This window comes from Gopherus evgoodei, chromosome 4, assembly GCF_007399415.2.
Source record: "Gopherus evgoodei ecotype Sinaloan lineage chromosome 4, rGopEvg1_v1.p, whole genome shotgun sequence".
NCBI lineage: Eukaryota > Metazoa > Chordata > Testudines > Testudinidae > Gopherus > Gopherus evgoodei.
Genome location: NC_044325.1, coordinates 89,826,360 through 89,848,479, shown reverse-complemented (window position 1 = coordinate 89,848,479; position 22,120 = coordinate 89,826,360). Strand labels below are relative to the sequence as shown.

Here is a 22,120-nt window from a genome sequence, read left to right as displayed (position 1 = left end):
CAGGCGTGGTCTACACTAAGCGTTTAAACCGATTTTAGCAGCATTAAACTGATTTAAGCCTGCATCCGTCCACACAACGAGGCCCTTTATATTGATATAAAGGGCTCTTTAAACTGGTTTCTGTACTCCTCCCTGACGAGAGGAGTAGCGCTGAAATCAGTATCACCATATTGGATTAGGGTTACTGTGGCCGCAAATCGACGGTATTGGCTTCCGGGTGGTATCCCACAGAGCACCATTGTGACCGCTCTGGACAGAAATCCAGACTCGGATACACTGGCCAGGTAGACAGGAAAAGCCCCGCAAACTTTTGAATTTCATTTCCTGTTTGCCCAGCGTGGAGCTCTGATCAGCATGGGTGGTGATGCAGTCCCAAATCCAAAAAGAGCTCCAGCATGGACCATACGGGATATACTGGATCTGATCACTGTAAGAGGAGACAAATCTTTTCTATCACAGCTCCGTTACAGAAGACGAAATGACAAAGCATTTGAAAAAATCTCCAGGCTATGATACAGAGTCCACAGCACAGTGCTGTGTGACAAGCATAACAGAAAGCCAAAGAATCAAATGGACGCTCATGGAGGGAGGGAAGGGGTACTGAGGACTCCAGCTATCCCACAGTCCCTGCAGTCTCTGAAAAGCATTTGCATTCTTGGCTGAGCTCCCAATGCCTGTAGAGTCAAACACATTGTCCGGGGTGTTTCAGGGTATATGTCATCCATTTACCCCCCCTTCCCCCCATGAAAGAAAAGGGAAAAAAATCGTTTCTTGACTTTTTTACATGTCACCCTATGTCTACTGCATGCTGCTGGTAGACACAATGCTGGGGAAATGAATAGCAGCATCCTCTCCCCTTCCCTCCCCGGTGACAGACGGTACCGTACAAAAGGACTAATAGCTGTTATCATCCTGTGAGTGCTCCTGGCCGGCCTCAGGTGAGGTCAGCCAGGGGCACCTGGGTAAAAATAGGAATGACTCCCGGTCATTCCCGGTAGATGGTACAGAATGGCTGGTAACTGTCTTCATCATAGCAACTAGAGGTTGAGTTCCATCAGCTCCCCACCCCCCTTTCATGTCTAAAGAAAAGATTCTGTACTGCCTGGACTATCATAGCAGCTGGAGGCTGCCTCCCCCTCATTTTATCTCACTAAAAACTCAGTGTTTCTCATTCCTATATTCTTTATTACTTCATCACACAAATGGGGGGACACTGCCACAGTAGCCCAGGAAGGTTGGGGGAGAAGGGAAGCAACGGGTGGGGTTGTTGCAGGGACACCCCCTAAAATGGCATGCAGCTCATCATTTCTGTGGGATCTGACACAGAGCGGCTGTGCTCTCTGGTTCTCTGATACACTGGTTCTCTAGTACACTTGCCCCATATTGTAGGCAGGACTGGCACTATTTTTAGATACAACATAAAGGAGGGAATGACCGAGGGGGTCATTCCCATTTTTGTCTTTGCGCCCCCGGCCGACCTCAGCGAAGGTCGGCCAGGAGCACCCATGACAGCAGCAGACGGTACAGAACGACTGATAACCGTCATCTCATTGACAATTTACAATGGCACAGCAGACGGTACAGAATGACTGGTAACCATCTCTGCTACCTTGCAATGGCAAATGAATGCTGCTGTATAGCGCTGCAGTACCGCCTCTGTCAGCGGCATCCAGTACACATATGGTGACAGTGACAAAAGGCAAAACGGGCTCCATGGTTCCCATGCTATGGCATCTGCCAGCGCAATCCAGGGGAAAAGGGTGCAAAATGATTGTCTGCCGTTGCTTTCACGGAGGAAGGAATGAGTGACGACATTTACCCAGAATCACCTGTGACTCTGTTTTTGCACCATCATGCATTGGGATCTCAACCCAGAATTCCAATGGGCAGAGGTGACTGTGGGAACTATGGGATAGCTATGGGATAGCTACCCACAGTGCAACACTGCAGAAATCAAAGCTAGCCTCGGTACATGGACGCACACCACCGAATTATTGTGCTTTGTGTGGCCGTGTGCACTCAACTTTATACAATCTGTTTTACAAAACCGGTTTATGTAAAAACAGAATAATCCTGTAGTGTAGACGTACCCTCAGTAACTAGGAACACATTAGATAGCTAAGTAATTGCTGCATTCAATGTTGCTTGTAAAGACATCAGTAGCAACAAGTGGAGGCATAAGCTAAGTACTTGCTACATTTATTTTCTAAGCTACTTTTATATAAGGCAAAAACTAAGAAAGGAATATTTCTTCCATTGCGCAATTACTTAACTGAAATACATTTATAATTTTAATTAGCTATTATTTCTAATTATGAACTACCAATTCAACCACGCTTCTCCTAAACTACGTGGAATGCATGCTCCCTTTCAGTACTCCTACTCGTGATGCCAAAAAATAAATGGTTTTAGCAAGGTAATGAAAACTGCATGGAATATTTGTTATCTCACTCATTCCATTATTTCTTACTTATACAGAGATTTGTATGTGTCTATGCAGTAAATGATTGTTCGCCCATTACTCTCAAGCACTTGTCTTATTACTCCACACTTTTGCTGTAAATCACAAATACTCTGTTTTTAAATCATTTCCATGTCTAATGACACTGTTTTGCTGGAATGAAAGGATTATTAGGGAATTAGAAAGCTAGTATCAGATTATCAAAAAGGTTTACCATCATTATAAAAATGATTACCCTATTTGATGTACAAGGTCAAAAGAAAGCACCCTACAAAATTCAGTGGCTGACATTTTTCCTGCATGATAGTTTGTAAAAGATCAATGAGAACTCAGGACTTACTTACACGGCAGAGAAAGGGCTTTAGAGACACACAACTGTCTGGAAAAAAAAAAAAGTCTGTTGAATGTGAATTGTTTAGCATCATCCGCTCTCAAGAAGTGAGGAGGACTTTTCCAAAGCTTCTATAAGCTATATGATAAGATGTGCTGTCATCATGAAATCGACAGTGTCTTTGACTTTCCCTAAGAATAATGTGTACATTATAGCATGATTTCTACCCTGAATAACCACTCTCATATTGAACATTTCTTGGCCATCTTTCTACTTGAGAGAACAGACTGCTCAATATAATATCAAACCTGGGGTTGTGTTAAGTTTTCTTATTTCTATTTCAGTAAATGTGTCTGAATAGTTCTGAACACAGCCTTGATTGAGGGCTCTCATTGAAAGAGGTTATCATTTCAGGTATGGATAGGACAGAGCACTTTTCAAGAGATTTTCTCACATTCTGGAGAAATAATTTTTCTGATAGTCAGTGAAGCCTCCTTCAGATGTGTACATGGAAATAAGACTCATCCAAGATCCTCTAAGACTTTTAAGGACTGATTTTGCTGACAGTTATTAAAAATGTATCTATTTCAATGTATAAAACGATTGTATTTGTTCTCTACCCTTGAGTAATCTCTGTCATAGACCTAAAAACAGTAGAAATAAGAAACTCCCGGCATTAACACTAACATTTTCCAGACAGTCAGACAAACAAATGCTTAAGGGCATTGTACAGATATGGACACACACATTACTACATCTATAGTGATATCTATGTGTTAAACTGATGTTATTACATCTTTCTGTCCTGGAATATCTGAGATGATATGCTTTTTTATGTATATTAAAACTATTTTAGGTCATTTTATTTGTTATAGTGATTATAATTTTCTTCTTCCTTTGGGCCCTGTAGTGTTGGACTCATGGCAACTAAGGCCACTGGTTTTACAGCAGAAGGATACAAAATTTAATTTCAGTAAAACTGTCAAACTCTTTAACATCTTTGATTAGTTTATCTGCAGCAGACGAAACCTCTACAGAATACAGGATTGTGTGGTGTGGAATAAAGGTTTAATCAACATTCATATGGTATGACCTATACAATTCACCTACAGCTTAACATCTTTGACCATCTCTCCTTGACTCTGTTCATTAATTCATTTCCTCCATGACTATTTCTGGTGTTTCAAACCATTGAGCAACTCCAAAGTACTGCTAGAGAAACATTTCCTTCTTCCCCTCAGACATGTGGAATCCTCTCTCCTCTCCCCACCCCAAAAAACATTGTACTGTCTGAAACATGGGATGGATAATTCTCAGCCTTAGTGAAGTGATGGGTATGTGGAGTAACACCATGACACCCTTCAAGGCTAGAAACTGGATGCAGTATGAGATTTCTCTACATTCAGTCAGCTCCACTGAACATGCAGTGCAGAGGTAAGATGGACAGATGCCATACTGCCACCTTCATTTCTTCCAGGTAGGCTGCCTAAATTGACGATGTTAACCATGGAGAGTGCCTGAGCTCTTTGGGTCATTCTGTATCTGTCCCCTAAAAGTGTGCAAAGGAAAGAAGGCTCCTTGTGCATTCTCATCCACTTGCACATCTGCTCAGGGCCAACTATAATTTGTATTCCAGAGAGGAGATTTGTTAGCAAATTGGTCAGTACACAAGAAATAGGATACCACTGTGCTCTTACAAAGACTTAAAAAGCTCACCTGTACATGAAAAATCATCCACACGGATGTATCCTGGGACACAGTCACAACGATATGATCCAGGCAGGTTAACACACACTGTATTGGCATGACAATAATGCATCTTAGCAGCGCACTCATCAATATCTGAGGGGGGAAAAGAACCAGCACAAACACAGTCAATTGCACAGTTAAATGCTCACAATGACTCAATTCTGAAATAAGAGAAGAGAAATTCCAATTACAAGCCCCAGAAGAATCTCAAAAAAAGTCTTAAACTCTAATATTAATCTACTAGCATAAATTTACTAGCAAAATCTTTCTTAAGGTGGAGTTAAGGCTGCTGAAACACAATAATGTCTCTGTACTGTACACTTCCAAACTCTAAAGTTAAATGCTGGAAAACCAGGAAATACTGAATTACGCTCCTCCCCCATATTTTCCTAGATGATGTTAGCATTACAACAAAAATAATCACAAACTGAAAGGAACCAGGAGATGAATAGTTCAGGTACTGCTTCCCAAACAATACACCCAGACAACAATACTGCCCCCATAAAGAAGCTAGAATATGAAGACGCAGTAGCTCCATATACAATGATACTTTGTGTATCAGTCAGGAGTAGTGCTGGACAGATATGAAATAGCAGTGTTTGTTAAGCAGCAAAAAGATGCTCTGATTTTGCAAGTTCCCAATTTGCACAAGCTGTAACAGCTACCAAGGGCCCTTCCAGGAGCCTAGGATCACTATAGCACAACCGCACTTCAGGTCATGTCTCCATTCCCTTGACACAGCCCTATGCTGTGAACTACAAGAAGGTAGGTAGAACTAGGCCACTTACTTCAGCTCTGTGCCACTGAAGAATCCTCCTACACAACTAGGAATCTCACATGGCCACTTAAACCTGCTTTTTATCTGCTCTGCATCATCCCAGTGGGACATAGCAGATTTAGCAGAGCCCAGGACCTGGCCCTGCAACCCTATTTGTTATTAGTGGATCACAGTATCTCTTGCAAGGCCACAACTCAAAACAATTTTTGTTGCCTGAGAAGGGGGACTAAAACTGCCATTAACTAAATATTGTAGAGCTCACTTAGTGGCAATCTTTTCCCCCAAAATATAAGCTACTTCTACTTTAGGACTGAACAGCTTTTTTTTTCTGATTGAGACTGATTTTTCTCTCACTAATACCAGTTTTCTTTGAAGCAACTCTTTTGACTTCAGAAGATTTACTCTTGATTTATGTATGTCACTAAGTGAAAGGAGACTCAGACCCATTTTTTCTTATTACATTCTCCTTACAAGTTATTTTATTGAATGTCCATGCCCAAGAAACTGAATTGACAGCAGCACTGGAGACTGAAGTCTCTCTTTATCTCCATTGTATAGGTACAGATCAGACAGCAACACTGCATGCTTCCCCAGAGCCCTCCTACCACATGCCACAGCTCTGGTCTGAAGGAACCTGTAAGGTGAAAAAGCAGTTCTGTTTCCATGCTGATACAGTCCCTAGGCTTTGTGCTGTGAGTTGTAACAAACATGGCAATTGTGCTCATGGTTTCTATGCTATTGGGCAGCTGTCCACGAGAAACTAGACTGAGACCACTAACTAAATCATTTCATATTGGCCATCAAACAGCTGTTAGTTGGTACTGAGTTTTGATCACTACCAATCTGGCCTGAATTTGAAATGATGGCCTGGAAACAAAGGACTCTACATCCCTTTACAAACACCTTGAACTAGCCAGCTATCCTCATTCTTCTTGTTTCTGATGCTGAGCCTCTTGATAAATTGTATAAAAATGTCTAAAGCAGCAGGATACAAAAGGCAAATGCCAAGAAAAATCCCCCAATGTCTACTTATCACACCAGTGCATGCTAAGGCCACCTGAGACATACACCTGGGACTTGCCACCTTTTTTTAATAGGCTTTTAGCTTCTAGCTTTGCGGGATTTTGCTCTTGCATGTCTACTAATTTTCTGGCATAAGAGGGAAGAGAAAGATGCCTGAAAAAACACAAGAACATCAAAACAGAAACCAATTCACCTGAAAATTACCCCACACTTGTCTCTACCTTCATTAAGGAAGTCTTTGGACAATGACTCAAAAAATAAAAAATGGGGGTATTGGAAAATGTTGATGGAGGTATTAATTGGCATTTTGATTCACTATAAGAAAAATACTAACAATCCCCCCCAATAAATAAATAAATTAGGCTGCTTCCAAGTTACCAGTGGTTAAAAGGAAATTTACAACCCCAAGAAAAATATCTATGTGGCACATTGATCTTATTAAAACTCATAAAGGAGACTAAGAACTTCAAAAGTTGATTTGATTACCAGTTTGCAGCAGCAGTCCTTATGTTCAGGAAGTGAAAAGACTACGTCTGAGTCTGGGCCTGGGCCTGGCAAAAGAGGTGTAAGGAGTGAGATGAAGCCCTCTCCTTCTTTTGCCACTCACATAGGTCCATCCTCAATCTCATTTTGTGCCTTTTCCTCTTACATTCCATATTGCCCCTTGTAGCCCATAAAGCTAGCTTTAGCATTTTATTTTAGTCAGGCCTGTACCTCATAAGACACTAAATAAACAGTTAGCATAAAACTTTGAGGCCATTGAACTTCTGCCCAGGTAAATGGCCCAACAGTTACCCTGAGTGTTGGGGAACAGGGGACAGCTTAAGTGGGGAATTTGTGCATAATGATACCAAGTAATCATAAGAACACTGAACTGATGCTAGGCTTGGATATTTTAGGATAAAATGTTGGCAAATGCTTAACCATGAACTTGCCTTGGCAACAAGTTGATGTATATGTAATTAGCTGACTTTATTAATATACTAATCTATAGGATAGAGAAATTCCAACATTATTAGGGTGAGGAAGTTAGATATGGACGAGGGAGGATAGACATTTGCAATTAATACTCTTGATAGGCTCTAGGCCCTATAATAGGCCAGACCATCATCTAAGATGGGGGAATGGGCCACTGGATAATAGACTCATAGAATATTAGTGTTGGAAGACACCTCAGGAGGTCATCTAGTTCTATCCCCTGCTCAAAGCAGGACCAAAACCCAATGAATCATCCCAGCCGTGTCTTTGACAAGTCAGACCTTCACAACCTCTAAGGAGGGATTTTCCACTACCTCCCTAGGTAACCTCTCTACCTCTCCCCCCAGCATAGTGTCATCTGTGAACTTGCTGAGGGTGCAATTAATCCCATCATCCAGATCATTAATAAAGATGTTGAACAAAACCGACACCAGGACCGACCCCTGAGGCACTCCGCTTGATACCGGCTGCCAACTAGACATCGAGCCATTGATCACTACCCGTTGAACCCGACAATCCAGCCAGCTTTCTATCCACCTTAGAGTCCATTCATCCAATCCATACTTCTTTAACTTGCTGGCAAGAATACTGTGGGAGACCATATCAAAAGCTTTGCTAAAGTCAAGATATATCACATCCACTGCTTTCCCCATATTCACAGTGTCAGTTATCTCATCATAGAAGGCAAACAGGTTGGTCAGGCATGACTTGCCCTTGGTGAATCCATGTTGACCATTCCTGATCATCTTCCTCTCCTCCAAGTGCTTCAAAATGAATTCCTTGAGGATCTGCTCCATGATTTTGCCAGGGACTGAAGTGAGGCTGACCAGTCTACAGTTGGCCAGGTTCTCTCTCTCCCCTTTTTAAAATATGGGCATGATATTTGCCTTCTTCCCATCATCCAGGACCTCCCTCAGTCACCACAAATTTTCAAAGATAATGACCAATGACTGTGCAATCACATCAACTCCCTCAGCACCCTTGGATACATTAGATCTGGACCCATGGACTTGTGCATGTCCAGCTTTTCTAAATAGTCCTTAACCAGTTCTTTCACCACTGAAGGCTGCTCTCCTCCTCCCCACACTGTGTTGCCCAGTACAGCAGTCTGGGAGCTGACCTTGTCTGTGAAGACCGAGGCAAAAAAAAGAATTGAGTACTTCAGCTTTTTCCACATCATCTGTCACTAGGTTGCCTCCCCCATTCAGTAAGGGTCCCACACTTTCCCTGACCTCCTTCTTATTGCTAACATACCTGTAAAAACCCTTCTTGTTATCCTTCACATCTCTTGGTAGCTACAACTCCAATTGTACCTTGGCCTTCCTGATTACATCCCTGCATGCTCTAGCAATATTTGTATACTCATCTCTAGTCATCTGTCCAAATGTCCACTTCTTGTAAGCTTCTTTTTTTCGTTTAAGCTCATCAAAGATTTCATTGTTAAGCTAAGCTGGTCACCTGCCATATTTGCTATTCTTTCTGCACATGGGGATGTTTTTTCCTGGCCCTCAATAGGGCTTCTTTAAAATACAGCCAACTCTGCTGGACTCCTTGCCCCAGGGGATCCTGCCCATCAGTTCCCTAAGGGAGTCTAAGTCTTCTTTTCTGAAGTCCAGGGTCTGTATTTTGCTACTCTCCTTTCTTCCTTTTGTCAGGATCCTGAAGTCAACCATCTCATAGTCACTGCTGCCTAGATTGTCACCCACTTCTACTTCCTCTACCAATTCTTCTCGGTTTGTAAGCAGCAGGTCAAGAGGAGCACGGCCCCTAGTCAGTTCCTCCAGCACTTGTACCAGGAAGTTGTCATCAACTGATCTGGACCTGGACCATCATTTGGCATGCCAAGGACAGAGCAGTTTCTTAGTCTCTCGGCACCAGATCCCCAAAGAGGGTGTGAGTATGTAAGTATACAAGTACATACATGAGGAACGATACAAGACATCACCTTAATGCTGCATTTTTGCTATCTTTTTATGAGGTCTGGAGCTTTTCTTCACTAATTGTGTTAATAAAAGTTGTTAAACCTTTACTTCATTGTGCAATGGGGTTCCCAACCAGATACTGACCTTAATAACCTTGGTTCTGTTGTGCCTGATTCAGAGACTAGAACTCCACAATCCCCCATATCTTTAAATGAGAATTAATTGGAAGTCAAAAATAATTAATAACCACTAAAAAAATGGGCTACATGAGATGGTTGACTTCAGGATCCTGACAAAAGGAAGAAAGGAGAGTAGCAACATACAGACCATGGGCTACATCTTTCAGTTCTTTATATTCTCCATTGCCCTTGTAGCACTTTTAAGCCTGTTGCTTTTTCAGGGGGTAGTGATCAGAAGTCACAAGTTGGCAACAGTATTTTACTGGGACAAAGTCTGAGGAGTAATGCTAAGGCCATTTACTTAGCCCACAATTTTTGGCATAGTCTTGTGTAGGACTAGATATCCATGACAAAAAGCTTTGTTTTTTTACAGATCATTGTTAGAGTAGCATCCATAAACAACACAGTGGTACGCATCAGCACGGGTGTAATAGAACTCATTGTGATTCATGCGTATAGATTGCTTGTCGTATTTGAAATATCAGAGCTCATCTTCTGGTGGTCTTTTGAGGTGATAAAAATACATGATTTATGTTTCTCTCTAGGCTGGTGAATTAGTTTGTTTTCCTTTATAAAAGGTCTACATATGGTCTTTAAAATGAAACTTGACACAGCATAATGATCCTTCACATATCACCAACTTCCATCTGCATAAGCTAGTTCTCTACAATAACAAAGACACATTTGGCCTAGAGGTTTTCAGTGAGGATCACTGAATTATAGGGTATAGTTTGGTTTCGTAAGGAGAGCGAGGGTATTGCTCCTCAGTGCAATGCTCAGTACAATATAGCAGCCCACATAGGGTTCATAGTTCCTCTGTCACTAAAACAGGATTCATGTACTCAGAAAGGTCACGTTAATAATAAAAATGGAAAGAGAAGCACTACTCTGGGGCAGATCCCTGTCTGGTGCAAATCAGCATAGATCTATTGACCTCTCTGGGGCTGCCTTAATTTACACCAGCAGAGGATCTGGCCCTCTATTTTCCAGATGGTCAGCATAGCACAGTCCCCTATCAGCATCGGTGTTGAAGAGCTGCTGTTTAATCATTCCTAATTTTTTTTTAAATGCTGGAAAATATCACCATGAATGACCTTATCCTTGTGCAGCCCTCCTTGACATCAACATCTAAGGGGGTGGAGTGGGAGTCAGGAGAAAATTAGAGGGTCAAGGGAAATGAAATGTTATTACTATAAAAATAATTAAACATATATATACACATTTTAATACTACTGAGTGATTAAATGTACATCAGGTAAACACATTCAATTCAGTTAAAAGTTGGGGGAAAGCCATATAATAGGGAAGGCAAATGAATTCAGAAGTAAGCCCTGAAAAACCAAGCCTGCTCCAAGATGAAAGAAAACAAGATAAATTAACATATTGAGTATGTACCCCGGTACATTTCTAGTTCTAAAACAATATTAGCTGTACACTGGAAAAAGCAACACTTGCTCTAAAAGAGTTTTTCCTCACCTGCAGATGTGCTGAAACATAGTGGGACTCTAGGAATGAATCCTCAGCCCCAATGTGTGGTGGAGCTATGGAACCCAAATAGACATGGTAGTGCTTAATGCAGGGTTTGGGAGCAAATTAGCTCATGTAGCCAGCTGCTTCTCTCCTACATGTGGTTTGGCCGTGTGGATCTTTACAGTGAATGGACCCAATTCCCCTCTCAGAGTTCCACTGTGGAGACATAGTGCCACAAATTTATATTATACACAGCTTACAGTGATGTACTTTGTTCAGCTTCTCTGCTGCTTTGAGTCATATCAAGCCAACTTCATCTTTAAAAAATGAGTGCAACTCCTGTTACTGCAAAAGGAGTTGTGTCTATTTTCCCTAGGGATGAATTTGACTAATTATTTTCACTGTGTTAATCCTATACGCACCTAAGTAAGCAGATACAGAATATGACCCTCTGTATATATTGATATGCAGACCAGCTCCCATCAACAGTCTAATCACTGAGGTGAGTCTTCCACCTGATTGCTCAGACTGCCCCATCATATTGTAAAAACATTAGCAATTAAAAAAAAAAAAAAAAGACTGTCCAGATCTTCCTTTTTCGATGCCTGGTTCCCTAATGAAATAAGGTGGGTTTTTTACTACTATCTTTGAGGCTGCTAGGTATAATACAAATATGCAGCCTGTCAGAATAACCTTGCAGGCAAAACAATTCAAATGACCCATTGGTAATTGCATGCATTTTAAAATAACCTTCTTAGACAGGGTTAATGTCATCACTAGTTGTTTGAGATTCCAGTGCTTATCTAATGGGAGGCAGTAACATTTATTTACCAAAATAAATAAATAAATATAAAAAAAAGTGTTCCAGCACAACAATAGGCAATATCTTTGGAAATCCATGCAGGATCTTTCTACTTGCTGGGCTTAATTTCAGAATCAAAATGCTGCCATTAAAAAAATCATCTCAAAATCTATTTGCTTTCTTATTTGGGATCACATTGTGCCAAATTTCATCTTAAACTGCAAACACTTTGAAGGGGAGCACATCCCACAACTCCTCTTCCCCTTCCCAACTCCAAAATTTCTCTTCTCTGACCCCCGCCACTAGAAATGGGTGCTGCCTGTTATGTGGAACATGAAAAAGGGGTATGGGTTGTTTATAAGGCATATGCTGTACCTTGCCCTTGTCCACACTCATGTTAATCTCTGGTCTAAATGACCTAGGACTTTTTTCTGCCAGCAGGATTACCAGCCTCACTGGTAAGCTCCTGAAAGGCCCACAGCAGATCTTAATGTATGTTGAAAGCTTGGTGATACCAGAAAAGTAAAATATTCTAAATAATGGAACTTCAGAGGTATCCTGGAGTCCCAAACAATCTAAAACACCCTGCCCCAGATATCAGAGTATTCTTGCTCCACTGGCTTCCTATCATATTCACTCATCTTAAATGTTCTCCATCACTCGGCCCTTCTTATATCTTGCCTCTCATTTCTAACTGTTCTTAGTCACTCCATCCTCTGCCAGTTTCACTTGATTTCAGCACCGTTAGTCTCCTTCTCTCACTCACAACTGCGTTCTTTTCACACAGATCCACTGCACCCCATGCCTGAGAGACACTCGTTTCTCCACAGCCTTTCATCTTCAAATTCTGCCTCAAAACCTACATATTTCTACCAGCATTCTGTCAGTCTCTATTTGGATGCTCCAAATGGCTACTCGCCACAGACTGTGACAAAAATAAAACATAATAAATGAATGAATGATAAAAAAGCCTGAAAGAATCTAAAGGGACTCTAGATCCCTGCCTACTTTAGAAAGTTGTACTTCTCTAACTATACCAGCATAATCAATGCAGCATAATCCCTTCAGGTGGGTGCTATATCTGTACAATGTGCTTTAATACTATTTCTGTACAGGCAGAGGAATAAGTCACCTTTATAGCAATATAACTATATCCATTTAGCCATATAGCAGTATAACTACGTACATACATCCATAAATCCACTAGGATTTTTTCCAGCATAATTATACTGATTAAAAAAAAAATCACATCCCTACCTGAACTAGTTTTACTTGTAAAAGTTTCATGGGTAGGCTAGACCTTAGCTAGAATAACATACTTCTTGAGAAGTATGAAATAAATGCGAATTAAATTATCCTCCCTCTCCCTCTTAGATGTTAGCTTTTGCCTGACATATAGACTCCGCAGCAGGCAGGCACTAGCACAGTGATTGAGGTTCCTAAAAGCCACAGTAACATAAATAATAAATTATAATACTTATGTGTAAAATACACCTACTTAGACTCATCTCTGGATTTGGCCCTGGATAAGATAAATGAATGATTAATTTAATGATTTAACCTACGTTTTCCCAGTGGTTGTTCCGTTGGAAACAGTCCAGAAACTCCTTTAATTTTAGCTGCACATGATCATATGGACCTTGTAATCTTCCCAATTCCAACTCCTGTTAAGACTAAACTGAGGCTGGAAAGCCATGTGGCATGAGCTCTGTGGAAGCATCCCATAGACATGGGAGCTTCTAGAGCCATGGTGCCTCAGGCAGGCACAGTATTCTCTATCATAAAGGCCACATCGTCCCCTTTTACACCCATTGAAAAATCAAAATAAAAAATAGCTTAGGCTGAAGAACTGATATTAATTAGAGGTTTGATTCACCAGATCTGCATGTTCCTCCCCTTTCCAGCCATGTAAATATAAACAGTTTCTCTCTATTGGAGAAAAGGGTGTTTTGTTACAGCTGTTTTAAAAGTATAAATGATCATTTTAATGCTGTTGAGGTTGAATTTTTTTTTTACCTATTGGCTACATTAAGCACAGGTACTCACTGGCATGCTTTTGCAGATGATCAGTTGTCTTCCGTCTAAGGACTTCTGATATTCCTAAAGCGTTTATTTTCTCTATTACATTTGGGAACAGTCCAGCAAGCAGCCATTCTTACAGGGCGTCTGCTTGCTAAAATGTGCTCTGACATGGAGACATGTGCTCTGACAAGGTGAATTTGGCCTTCTCACCTTCAGAATACAGGGTACAGCACGTGCTCAATTCTCCACATCCCCACTCTCTTGTTAACGTTCTCACAACTTCAGTTCAAGCTCAGATGCACTAATTATCAGTCTAGTTATGCTACACTGATTTTTTTTAAACCTGAAAAGCTCTTCACAACCTGAGCCTCAATTAATCTGGTCACCCCCTTGTACCCAGCATGTGTCAGCTAAGGTCACTTGTCTCACCATTCCCCCCAAATCCCATCACCCTGGTACCGAAATTTAGCATAATCCCTTTTCAGAATTCCCTGCCTGAGGATATCAAGAACAGTGCCACTTTTTAAATCATGATTGAAGACACCCTTCATGTCTCATCATTAGCTTGGTACAGCTGGGTATATTATTATGGGTCTGTATTTTTAAGTGCCTTTCTTAGCAGAAGGGGTTATATAGGTTGAACTTGCTGTCGTAAAAGATAATTAAAATTAGTTGGAATGCTGCTGCATTAGTATTAAAAAAATCAAGTAATGTTGGATTTTTTCAGGGGAAGAGGCATTAATAGAAAGGAAATCTTTTCTTAAACTTAAGTGAATGGCTGCAACTGTTTGATAAATGCATTAATGGGAAATATTCATAGTCGTATAAATATTATTTTAAAAAAATATATTTGCCAGCATAGCTCTCAGGGTTGGTTGATAACTTATTCATAAGGTAGCTGTGACAGTTACAAATAAATTATTTTTTAAAATATGCAGCAGGAATTCACATATGATAATGCAGCTTAGAGAAAGCAGATTAAAAAGAATAAAAAGCAGAAAGAAAACATTGGGAGAATCCAGGTTTTGGATAACAGGACACACTCAGTCATTAGCTCAAATATATCATATCAATTAACTACAAAAAATTAAGACTATCCTTTTTAAAATTGAAAATAATAGCAAAGTCACCGGTGTTTAGAGCCAAACTGAAATCCCAATTGTCTTTACCCAGCATTATTCAGCCTTTTAGTCTTTTAAATTGCTCTTTGGAAGTGTGCCATGAGTATGTGTTTAGAAGATAGCACAACATAAAAGGTTATAAAGTGGTGGATTTGAGTGGGGGTAAAGACTTCTCTTCAAAGCCTCTGTTTAACTGCCTCCTCCACAAGTTGTATTGCAAAAGGCCATGGTAATGAGAGAAGTATTTTCTCAAATATTGAGTATGAGCCGGTAAGGCAGTGAGTAACCTAAACTCCTGCTCCATAAATGGTTCCCCATCCTGAGCCAGCTTTGGCCACTATGCACTGCTTTACCAGAGCAACTCAGTCTTAAACCCAGAGAATTGTAGTGGGAAATTTTTGGATGGCGTAAGATTGCTATATTGCCTCCTTGTACCATCACCGCTCAAGGCTATTATTATAGAGGGCATGATTGGTAACTGGGGAAGTAGCTAAGACTCCTTTCTGACAGCTGCTATAGCAAACCCTTTACAGACTGTTGGCAGCTGCCACAGGTTAGAGCTCTCATTTACACCAGGGGACTGGCCCAGTACAGATTAACCCCAATATCAAAGGAGTGCAAAGGGCACTTGGTGTGTCATCTTCAACTGTGTTAAGCATCTCTGAGTCACAGCTGAACTAATGGGTCTGACTCAGATTCCACTTACACCAGTGTAATTCCATTAACTAAAAAAAATGGAGTTATTCTCAAATTACTGGATTTAACTCAAATCAAGCCCAATAAGAGTTGTGGGCTCTCGGCACTTTGCAGACCAAGCCCATTCTTGGCAAAGGAGCTGTCTCTTTGGATAAAATTTTACAGAAGAAGCTTTTTTTCATACAGGTAGTATGAAAAGCTGTCACTCTTTCACCCAGGCATTTAATAGCAAGGCTGCTTAATGCATAGATTCCAAGGCCAGAAGGAAGCATTGTAATGAAGCAGTGGGAAGCCATCTATCTGCACTTGCCTCCATCTGTAGGCAAAGTAACACACTTGACATCATTGCCAAGGACAGGATAATGGAAAAAGGGCTGGATTCAGAGGAAGAGTAAAGATTAACAGCACAAAGTATATGATGCATTTTTAAAATATCATTTAAAAATGGTCCCAAATGCTATTAACCTTCCTATGACATAATCCATTCAGAGTTTGTCTGTCTTAGAAGATGACCCAAAATATTTGCATTCCATAGATGGACAAATGTTTCTATAGTGCATGTAATATTCCCTGACATTCCACTTATATATTTGTTCTAAGATTAGGCTACCCACAATTGTAAATGTCAGTTCCTTTTAAACAGACCAGGATTATTTAAATTTTTGCCATCTGAATGCTAATTCTTAAATAAATAAAAATTCCAATGGATATGTTGGTTCGGGGTAAAGGCCATGAGGCAAAAGCCTATGACATAGTTCCTGATGGAAAGGAGAAAAGAAAATGTTGCTCAAGTTCAACAGCAGACAACTCTTGACAGTTTATCAGATGTGGAATGATACCCCATAGTAGGAAAGCTTCTGGATCTTTCCATCCTGCAGAAGAGGGCTACAGAAGACAGACATCTCTGTGAGACTCCTCTCACAGAATTTCCTTCATATCCTCCCCTCAGGTGAAAAAGGTTTCGGAATCTCCAGACTGTGGAGGGAGTGAGGTCTAACCAGCTCACAGTCCTGGTCATCCACCCAACATGATCCCTAAATATGACAAGACTAGGGCTCATCTTGATCACTATTTGAGAAATGTAATCCTGTAGGCAGTGTTGTCCCAAACATTCATAGCTGCTGCAGCGGGATTTGTAGGGAGATGAACTTTGTGAGAAAGCATGAATCTGGACTAGTGAGAGCTCTAAAGATTGAGATCAATACTTTGAAACTATTCTCCACTATTTTTTGGATGAAGACTTGAATTTGATGAAGTGTGTCTGATGTATCCCATGCTCCTACAATGAATTAATATACTAAAATCAACAAATAGGTGAATAGTCTATAAAGACTTTTTCAGTTATCTAAGTGGTGCTCATCAGGACAACATAATTTGCCTGTCCAGAACACAGATGGAAGTTAACCGCCTTTCCCTGGCTAACACCCATGACAACAAATTACCACAGGAATAGAATGAGGCAGAGTTAAATCTAAAATTTAACTAGACTACTCTCCCTTAGCATTTTAATACCATTTATTTTGCCATCTCTCTTCTTCACGGGCTCTTTATGTTTCAGATATCATTCTAAAACTAGCTACTTCATGCTTGGCTATAAGAGATAAAAGTATAGTACTATTGCTCCCAAATATATTGTAATCCATTAGAAAACAAACCTGTATAATAACACTGGTCTACAATTTTTGAGAAATCGTCTGCTTCAGAGATAAAATGTGATATTTATTATGTATTTTGATGTGCTGAATTCAAATATGACAATTAAAACAACTGATTTCTACTGTTTCTAAGATATTGACGTTTTTACATTTTATGTCTATGTATATTGTGTGGATAGTAGAGTTTTAATCATAAATTGTAAACCTAGGTCTTTTCATGTGTTTATGGTTGCTTTACATGATAATAGTTCACCTGTCCTGTTTATGTAACACTTTAAAAATCAGCAAAAAGGTTATATAAATAAAATTTATTATGAAACAAAAGGCAAAAAACTAGTATGTACATAGTTTAGTCCTATTCAGTGTCTACTTGGCGCTTCTTGGCTTGTCTCTTGTATTCATTAAATGGAGCATCTCTTGTCACTGTCCAGCAATAGTCTGCAAGCATTGATGGGCTCCATTTGCCCTGATAGCCTGCCAGGAGATTCCACTGCTGTAGTCTGGAGCCCAACAGCTCTGCCTTACTCTTGGGTAGTTCCAAATCCCTGACAAGATCATTCAGTTCACCTTGTCTTATGAGGTGTGGTTCAGAGGAGGAGGATGGGAGAAAATGTGGGTCCTGTGACATTGATGGTTCAGGACCAGAAGTTTCATCCTCTTCCTCATCTGACTCCAGTGAGAATGATTCTGGTGCATCAGGAACCGGCAGTCCTTCTCCATGGGGTACTGGGCGTATAGCTGATGGAATGTTTGGATAATGCACAGTCCATTTTTTCTTCTTTGGCACACCTTTCCCAACCTGAGGCACCATGCAGAAGTAACAATTGCTGGTATGATCTGTTGGCTCTCTCCAAATCATTGGCACTGCAAAAGGCATAGATTTCCTTTTCCTGTTCAACCACTAGCCAAGATTTGTTGCACAAGTGTTGCAGCATATGTGTGGGGCCCACCTCTTGTCCTGATCTCCAATTTTGCAGCCAAAAGAAAGGTGATACGCTCTCTTAACCATAGTGGTTATACTGCGCGTTCGTGATGCAAAAGTCACTTCACCACAAACATAGCAGAAGTTATCTGCACCGTTCACACAAGTACGAGGCATCTCTGCTCACTTTGGCTAAACAGAAATGTGTCCCTTTGCAAAATCAAACACTGACAAATGAGAGCAAAACACTGTATGATTTCTAGAGCTGATATAGGGCAATTTGTTCAGCAGAGTGATGTAAGCTTCGTTATGATTGCATCATCCATGACTTCCAGGAATAACATGATGCAATTCATATAATGTATGATGCAATACCAGCTTCAGATTGCATCATTCCTTGTTTTGCCTCAAAAGCAAGTACTTTCCAAACCCAGTCATAGATTTATTCATAGATCCAGTCAAAGGTGTATTTTAGTCATTTCTGGTTTAAATTGAGATCCCTTCCCTTTATAACTCACTTATCCTCCGCCATTCCCAAGTCAAGGGTCCTATATACTGACCCAATAGCATATCTTGAAAACTAGAGCCAATCAACAATTTTAAGCATCATTTTCATTCTCAGTGACCCAGAATTAGTAAAGTTGGACTACATTTATTTCAGAAGCATTTTGGCTGTAGAGCAGTGTAATCACCTCACTCTTACAAATCAAACCATGTTCTCTAGAAAGATTGCCTCTGGTCTACTGATTATATACATGAGTTCCACTGTGTTGTTTGATTTGTTCTTTTTTTTTTTTTTTAATATTGCTTATGAAACTCTCTTTTTGGGTCTCAATAAGCAGTGATAAAATAAAGATTTCTGTTTCACAAGGGCTGTGAAGGGCTCATCTAATAGTTTTACAACCTAATCTGTCATTTTCTGTTAATCTTCTCAAAGATTTCTTATAGATTTTAGGGGATTCCTATTCAGATTGTTTTAAGCTCTTTCATTCACCTACAAGTAAGATATATTATAATGATATCAATTTTCATTTAGGTAATACATATTTTACCTTTTCCAGTCTCTCTGATTTTACTAATGGCTCCAGATGAACAATGGATTATTGTATTCAAAATGAATATTTCTTTCCTAACACTGCTATACCCAAAGTAATTACATTAAAATACCTGGCTCCATCAGCATTTATCTTATACCATCCCCCACAATTTTTGCTTTGCTGCTCTATTTTTATCTTTAACACTCTTACCTTGTGTCCTTCTATCTACGTCCTGTGATATTGACTAGCTTACTCTTTCAAATCCACATAGATGCTATCTTCAAATGATAAATTGTTGCAGGCTACCCATATAATTTATCTAGAATCCCTGCACCCCTGGCAACCTTTTACTGTGGCATTTTGAAGGACTCTGTATCTCTCTGAAAAATTAAATAGTGATGAAAACTAGTGATATTTTTTGTCTTTGCCCTACCTAGGAATATCCGCAGTCCCTGAAGAATCATTGGTATTACATCTCATAGTCATTTCTAATGTATACCTTTATAACAAATGAGAAATGTGATACATTAACAGCAAGTCATCATACAAAATTAATACTCCGCCACTTTGCTGCTGAAATAATTCATTCACCTGATGACCAATCCATGCAGTGTAAAACAGCATGCAGTTAATGGAAAAATATTGTCTCATGTTGATATACATTTGTTGTGTCCTATCTTTCCTATTTATGACTTTCACAAGACTATTTACGTTTCCTAAATTGTCTCTGTGTTTTTTCAAGCGCTCATCAAGAGCCATCATCACTCACATCTATCCGTTTGGTCATCTATCAACAAGAGCTCTGCACCAAAACCCAAAATGAAACAGTAAAGTTTATGAATAGACAAAAACATAACTGCTAACGTAGCTAAAGGCCACACCACCTTCCTAAAGTAAATTGCAAGAATATCAGCTGACTTAAAATGCCAGTTGACTCTCTGATTTTAATCTCATGTGCTTGCCCCATATTTTGTGGTTCCACATTCATCAGATTCCCGAGCAGCTAGGGGGCAGAGCACTTGTTCTGGCACCCTTTGCCAATAACCCAGCAGGTATTCACATGAGAGTCAATCCTGACTGAAGCAGTATACATTCCTTTTTAGTCCCCTTCTGCAACAGGTACTGAGATTCTCATCTTGTTTCACACAGGTCATTTTACTGCCTGAAGAAAGCAACCAAGTGGAGCTACTACTGACCTGAACCAGATTTGAATAAAATGTAAATTATAACCCTTCAGGTAGTTAAGGGTTTGGAGATACTGTCTCTTCCCCACATGCAAAGAGAACTACCATTAGCTCCAGGGGGCAACATGTCCCTCAATGTGCATGTCTGCCCCAGGAATAAGAATCTGGAACAAGTGGATGGAGATTGAATGAGGAGGAAGTGAGAAATGGATGGACTTTTGCCTCTCTCCACCAACATGCTGGCCAACAGCAAATTGTTACCCCCTACAGCAAGGGATGGAGGGGACACAGATGGAATTTTAGGTGCTAAAACCACAATTCCTTCTTTGGAACATTCGTGGAATGGCACATGGCAACACGCCTTACCCTTTTTTCTGTGCTGTGTTCCTCTGACACAATCTAGTCCTTATTGTTTATGTATTTTTAAATCCAGGTACACAGTTTATTTAGTCTCTCATGAACAAAAATAAGAATAGTGTCAACAAAAAAAGTCCTCACATTTTAAAATTCATTTTTCTCTTATAACTATAACCTTAATCAGCATAACTGAAAACAGAAGACAGATTTCTCAGCCTAGCAAATTTGGTAATCGAGTATGATTTATAACATTGGTTACTAGAACAGGCGTTTTAGTTCTGCAGATCTCATCAGCACTAACCTTAAGCATAATCTCAGGTAAGTTGAACTAGAAGAGCTGTGAAACACAAAGAAAAAAAACCCTATCCAACAATGATCATGTAAGACTTTTCCCCCCACCTTCATTCTTGCCTCAGTGCTTAGCAAGAAATTTTATTTTAATTGCTTTGCTTTTGGCTATGAAACTGAACTAGCAAAGTAATTCTTCTCTCTTCGATAACACAGTCAAAGTTTTGCTGCAGTTAAAAAGCATTAAATTGGGATATTCTCAACTCTTTGCTACTTCTTTTCTAATAGCACTAAAAGTTTGAATGATTGCATCCAATATGACCATCACCAGTCAGTGACACGTGCCTTCCCTTGTACATGCAGCACCAGGGCCAGCGTTCTGATATTCCTGCTCATGTTGGATAGTCCCTTACTCTTCAAGTAGGCCCACTGAAATCAGAGGGGCCACTCGTGGAGCAAGGTGCTTATGACAAACAGTATCAACCCTTTGGGATACAAAAGGGCACCTTCAGAGGTATGGCTCCCTCATGTCCCAGTTTTTCTTTTAAAAATGTGTGCGCTCAAGCAAAAGAAACCAAGGATTACAAGATTAGCAGCTCTCACAGGTATTGACAGGGCAGGAAGCTGGAACAGCTGGACCCAATTACTAGGAGCAGATATAAAAAGGCAAACTTGGTAGAAGGTGGCCAGAAAGAAACAACTCTTTATTCCCTGATAGGAGGGCTTTCTAACTAAGCATTTGGGTTGTGATATGCTGGGAGCCTGGCATTTACAATAAGTCATTAAAGGAATCAGTACTTCTACTGGCTCCCTGAGACTCATCCAAAAGAAAGTTTTTTATTTCCCAAATAGACTGTGTCCTGATATTTGTGATACAGTATGGTTCTGGAACAGGGCCCCATCACGGTGCTATTCATTATGAGTAAGAGTATCATTCTGGCCCTCAATTACTATTGCATTAGCAATATTAGATAGAAGTTACATAGGGTACAATTCTACCAGCCACATTAATATTGGGCAGTACCTTACTCTGGGCTATACTCTACCAATCTTCTCATATGTCCATTTCAACTAAACTACTAGAAAGCCTTGGTACTATTCAATGCGAGTAAGGATAGCAGACCCTCGCTCTCTCTGAGCAGTTC

At 40.1% G+C, this 22,120-nt stretch overlaps 1 protein-coding gene across 2 annotated transcripts in view; it reads right to left on the bottom strand.

The window, feature by feature from the left end:
* The window catches only part of NELL1 (neural EGFL like 1), a 454,792-nt gene that overhangs the window by 253,983 nt on the left and 178,689 nt on the right, over positions 1 to 22,120 (bottom strand). For both annotated transcript variants that reach the window (XM_030560164.1, XM_030560165.1), the window contains exon 13: positions 4,509 to 4,634. In XM_030560164.1, the coding sequence (XP_030416024.1) occupies positions 4,509 to 4,634 (126 nt within the window). The remainder of the gene's footprint in view (positions 1 to 4,508; positions 4,635 to 22,120) is intronic.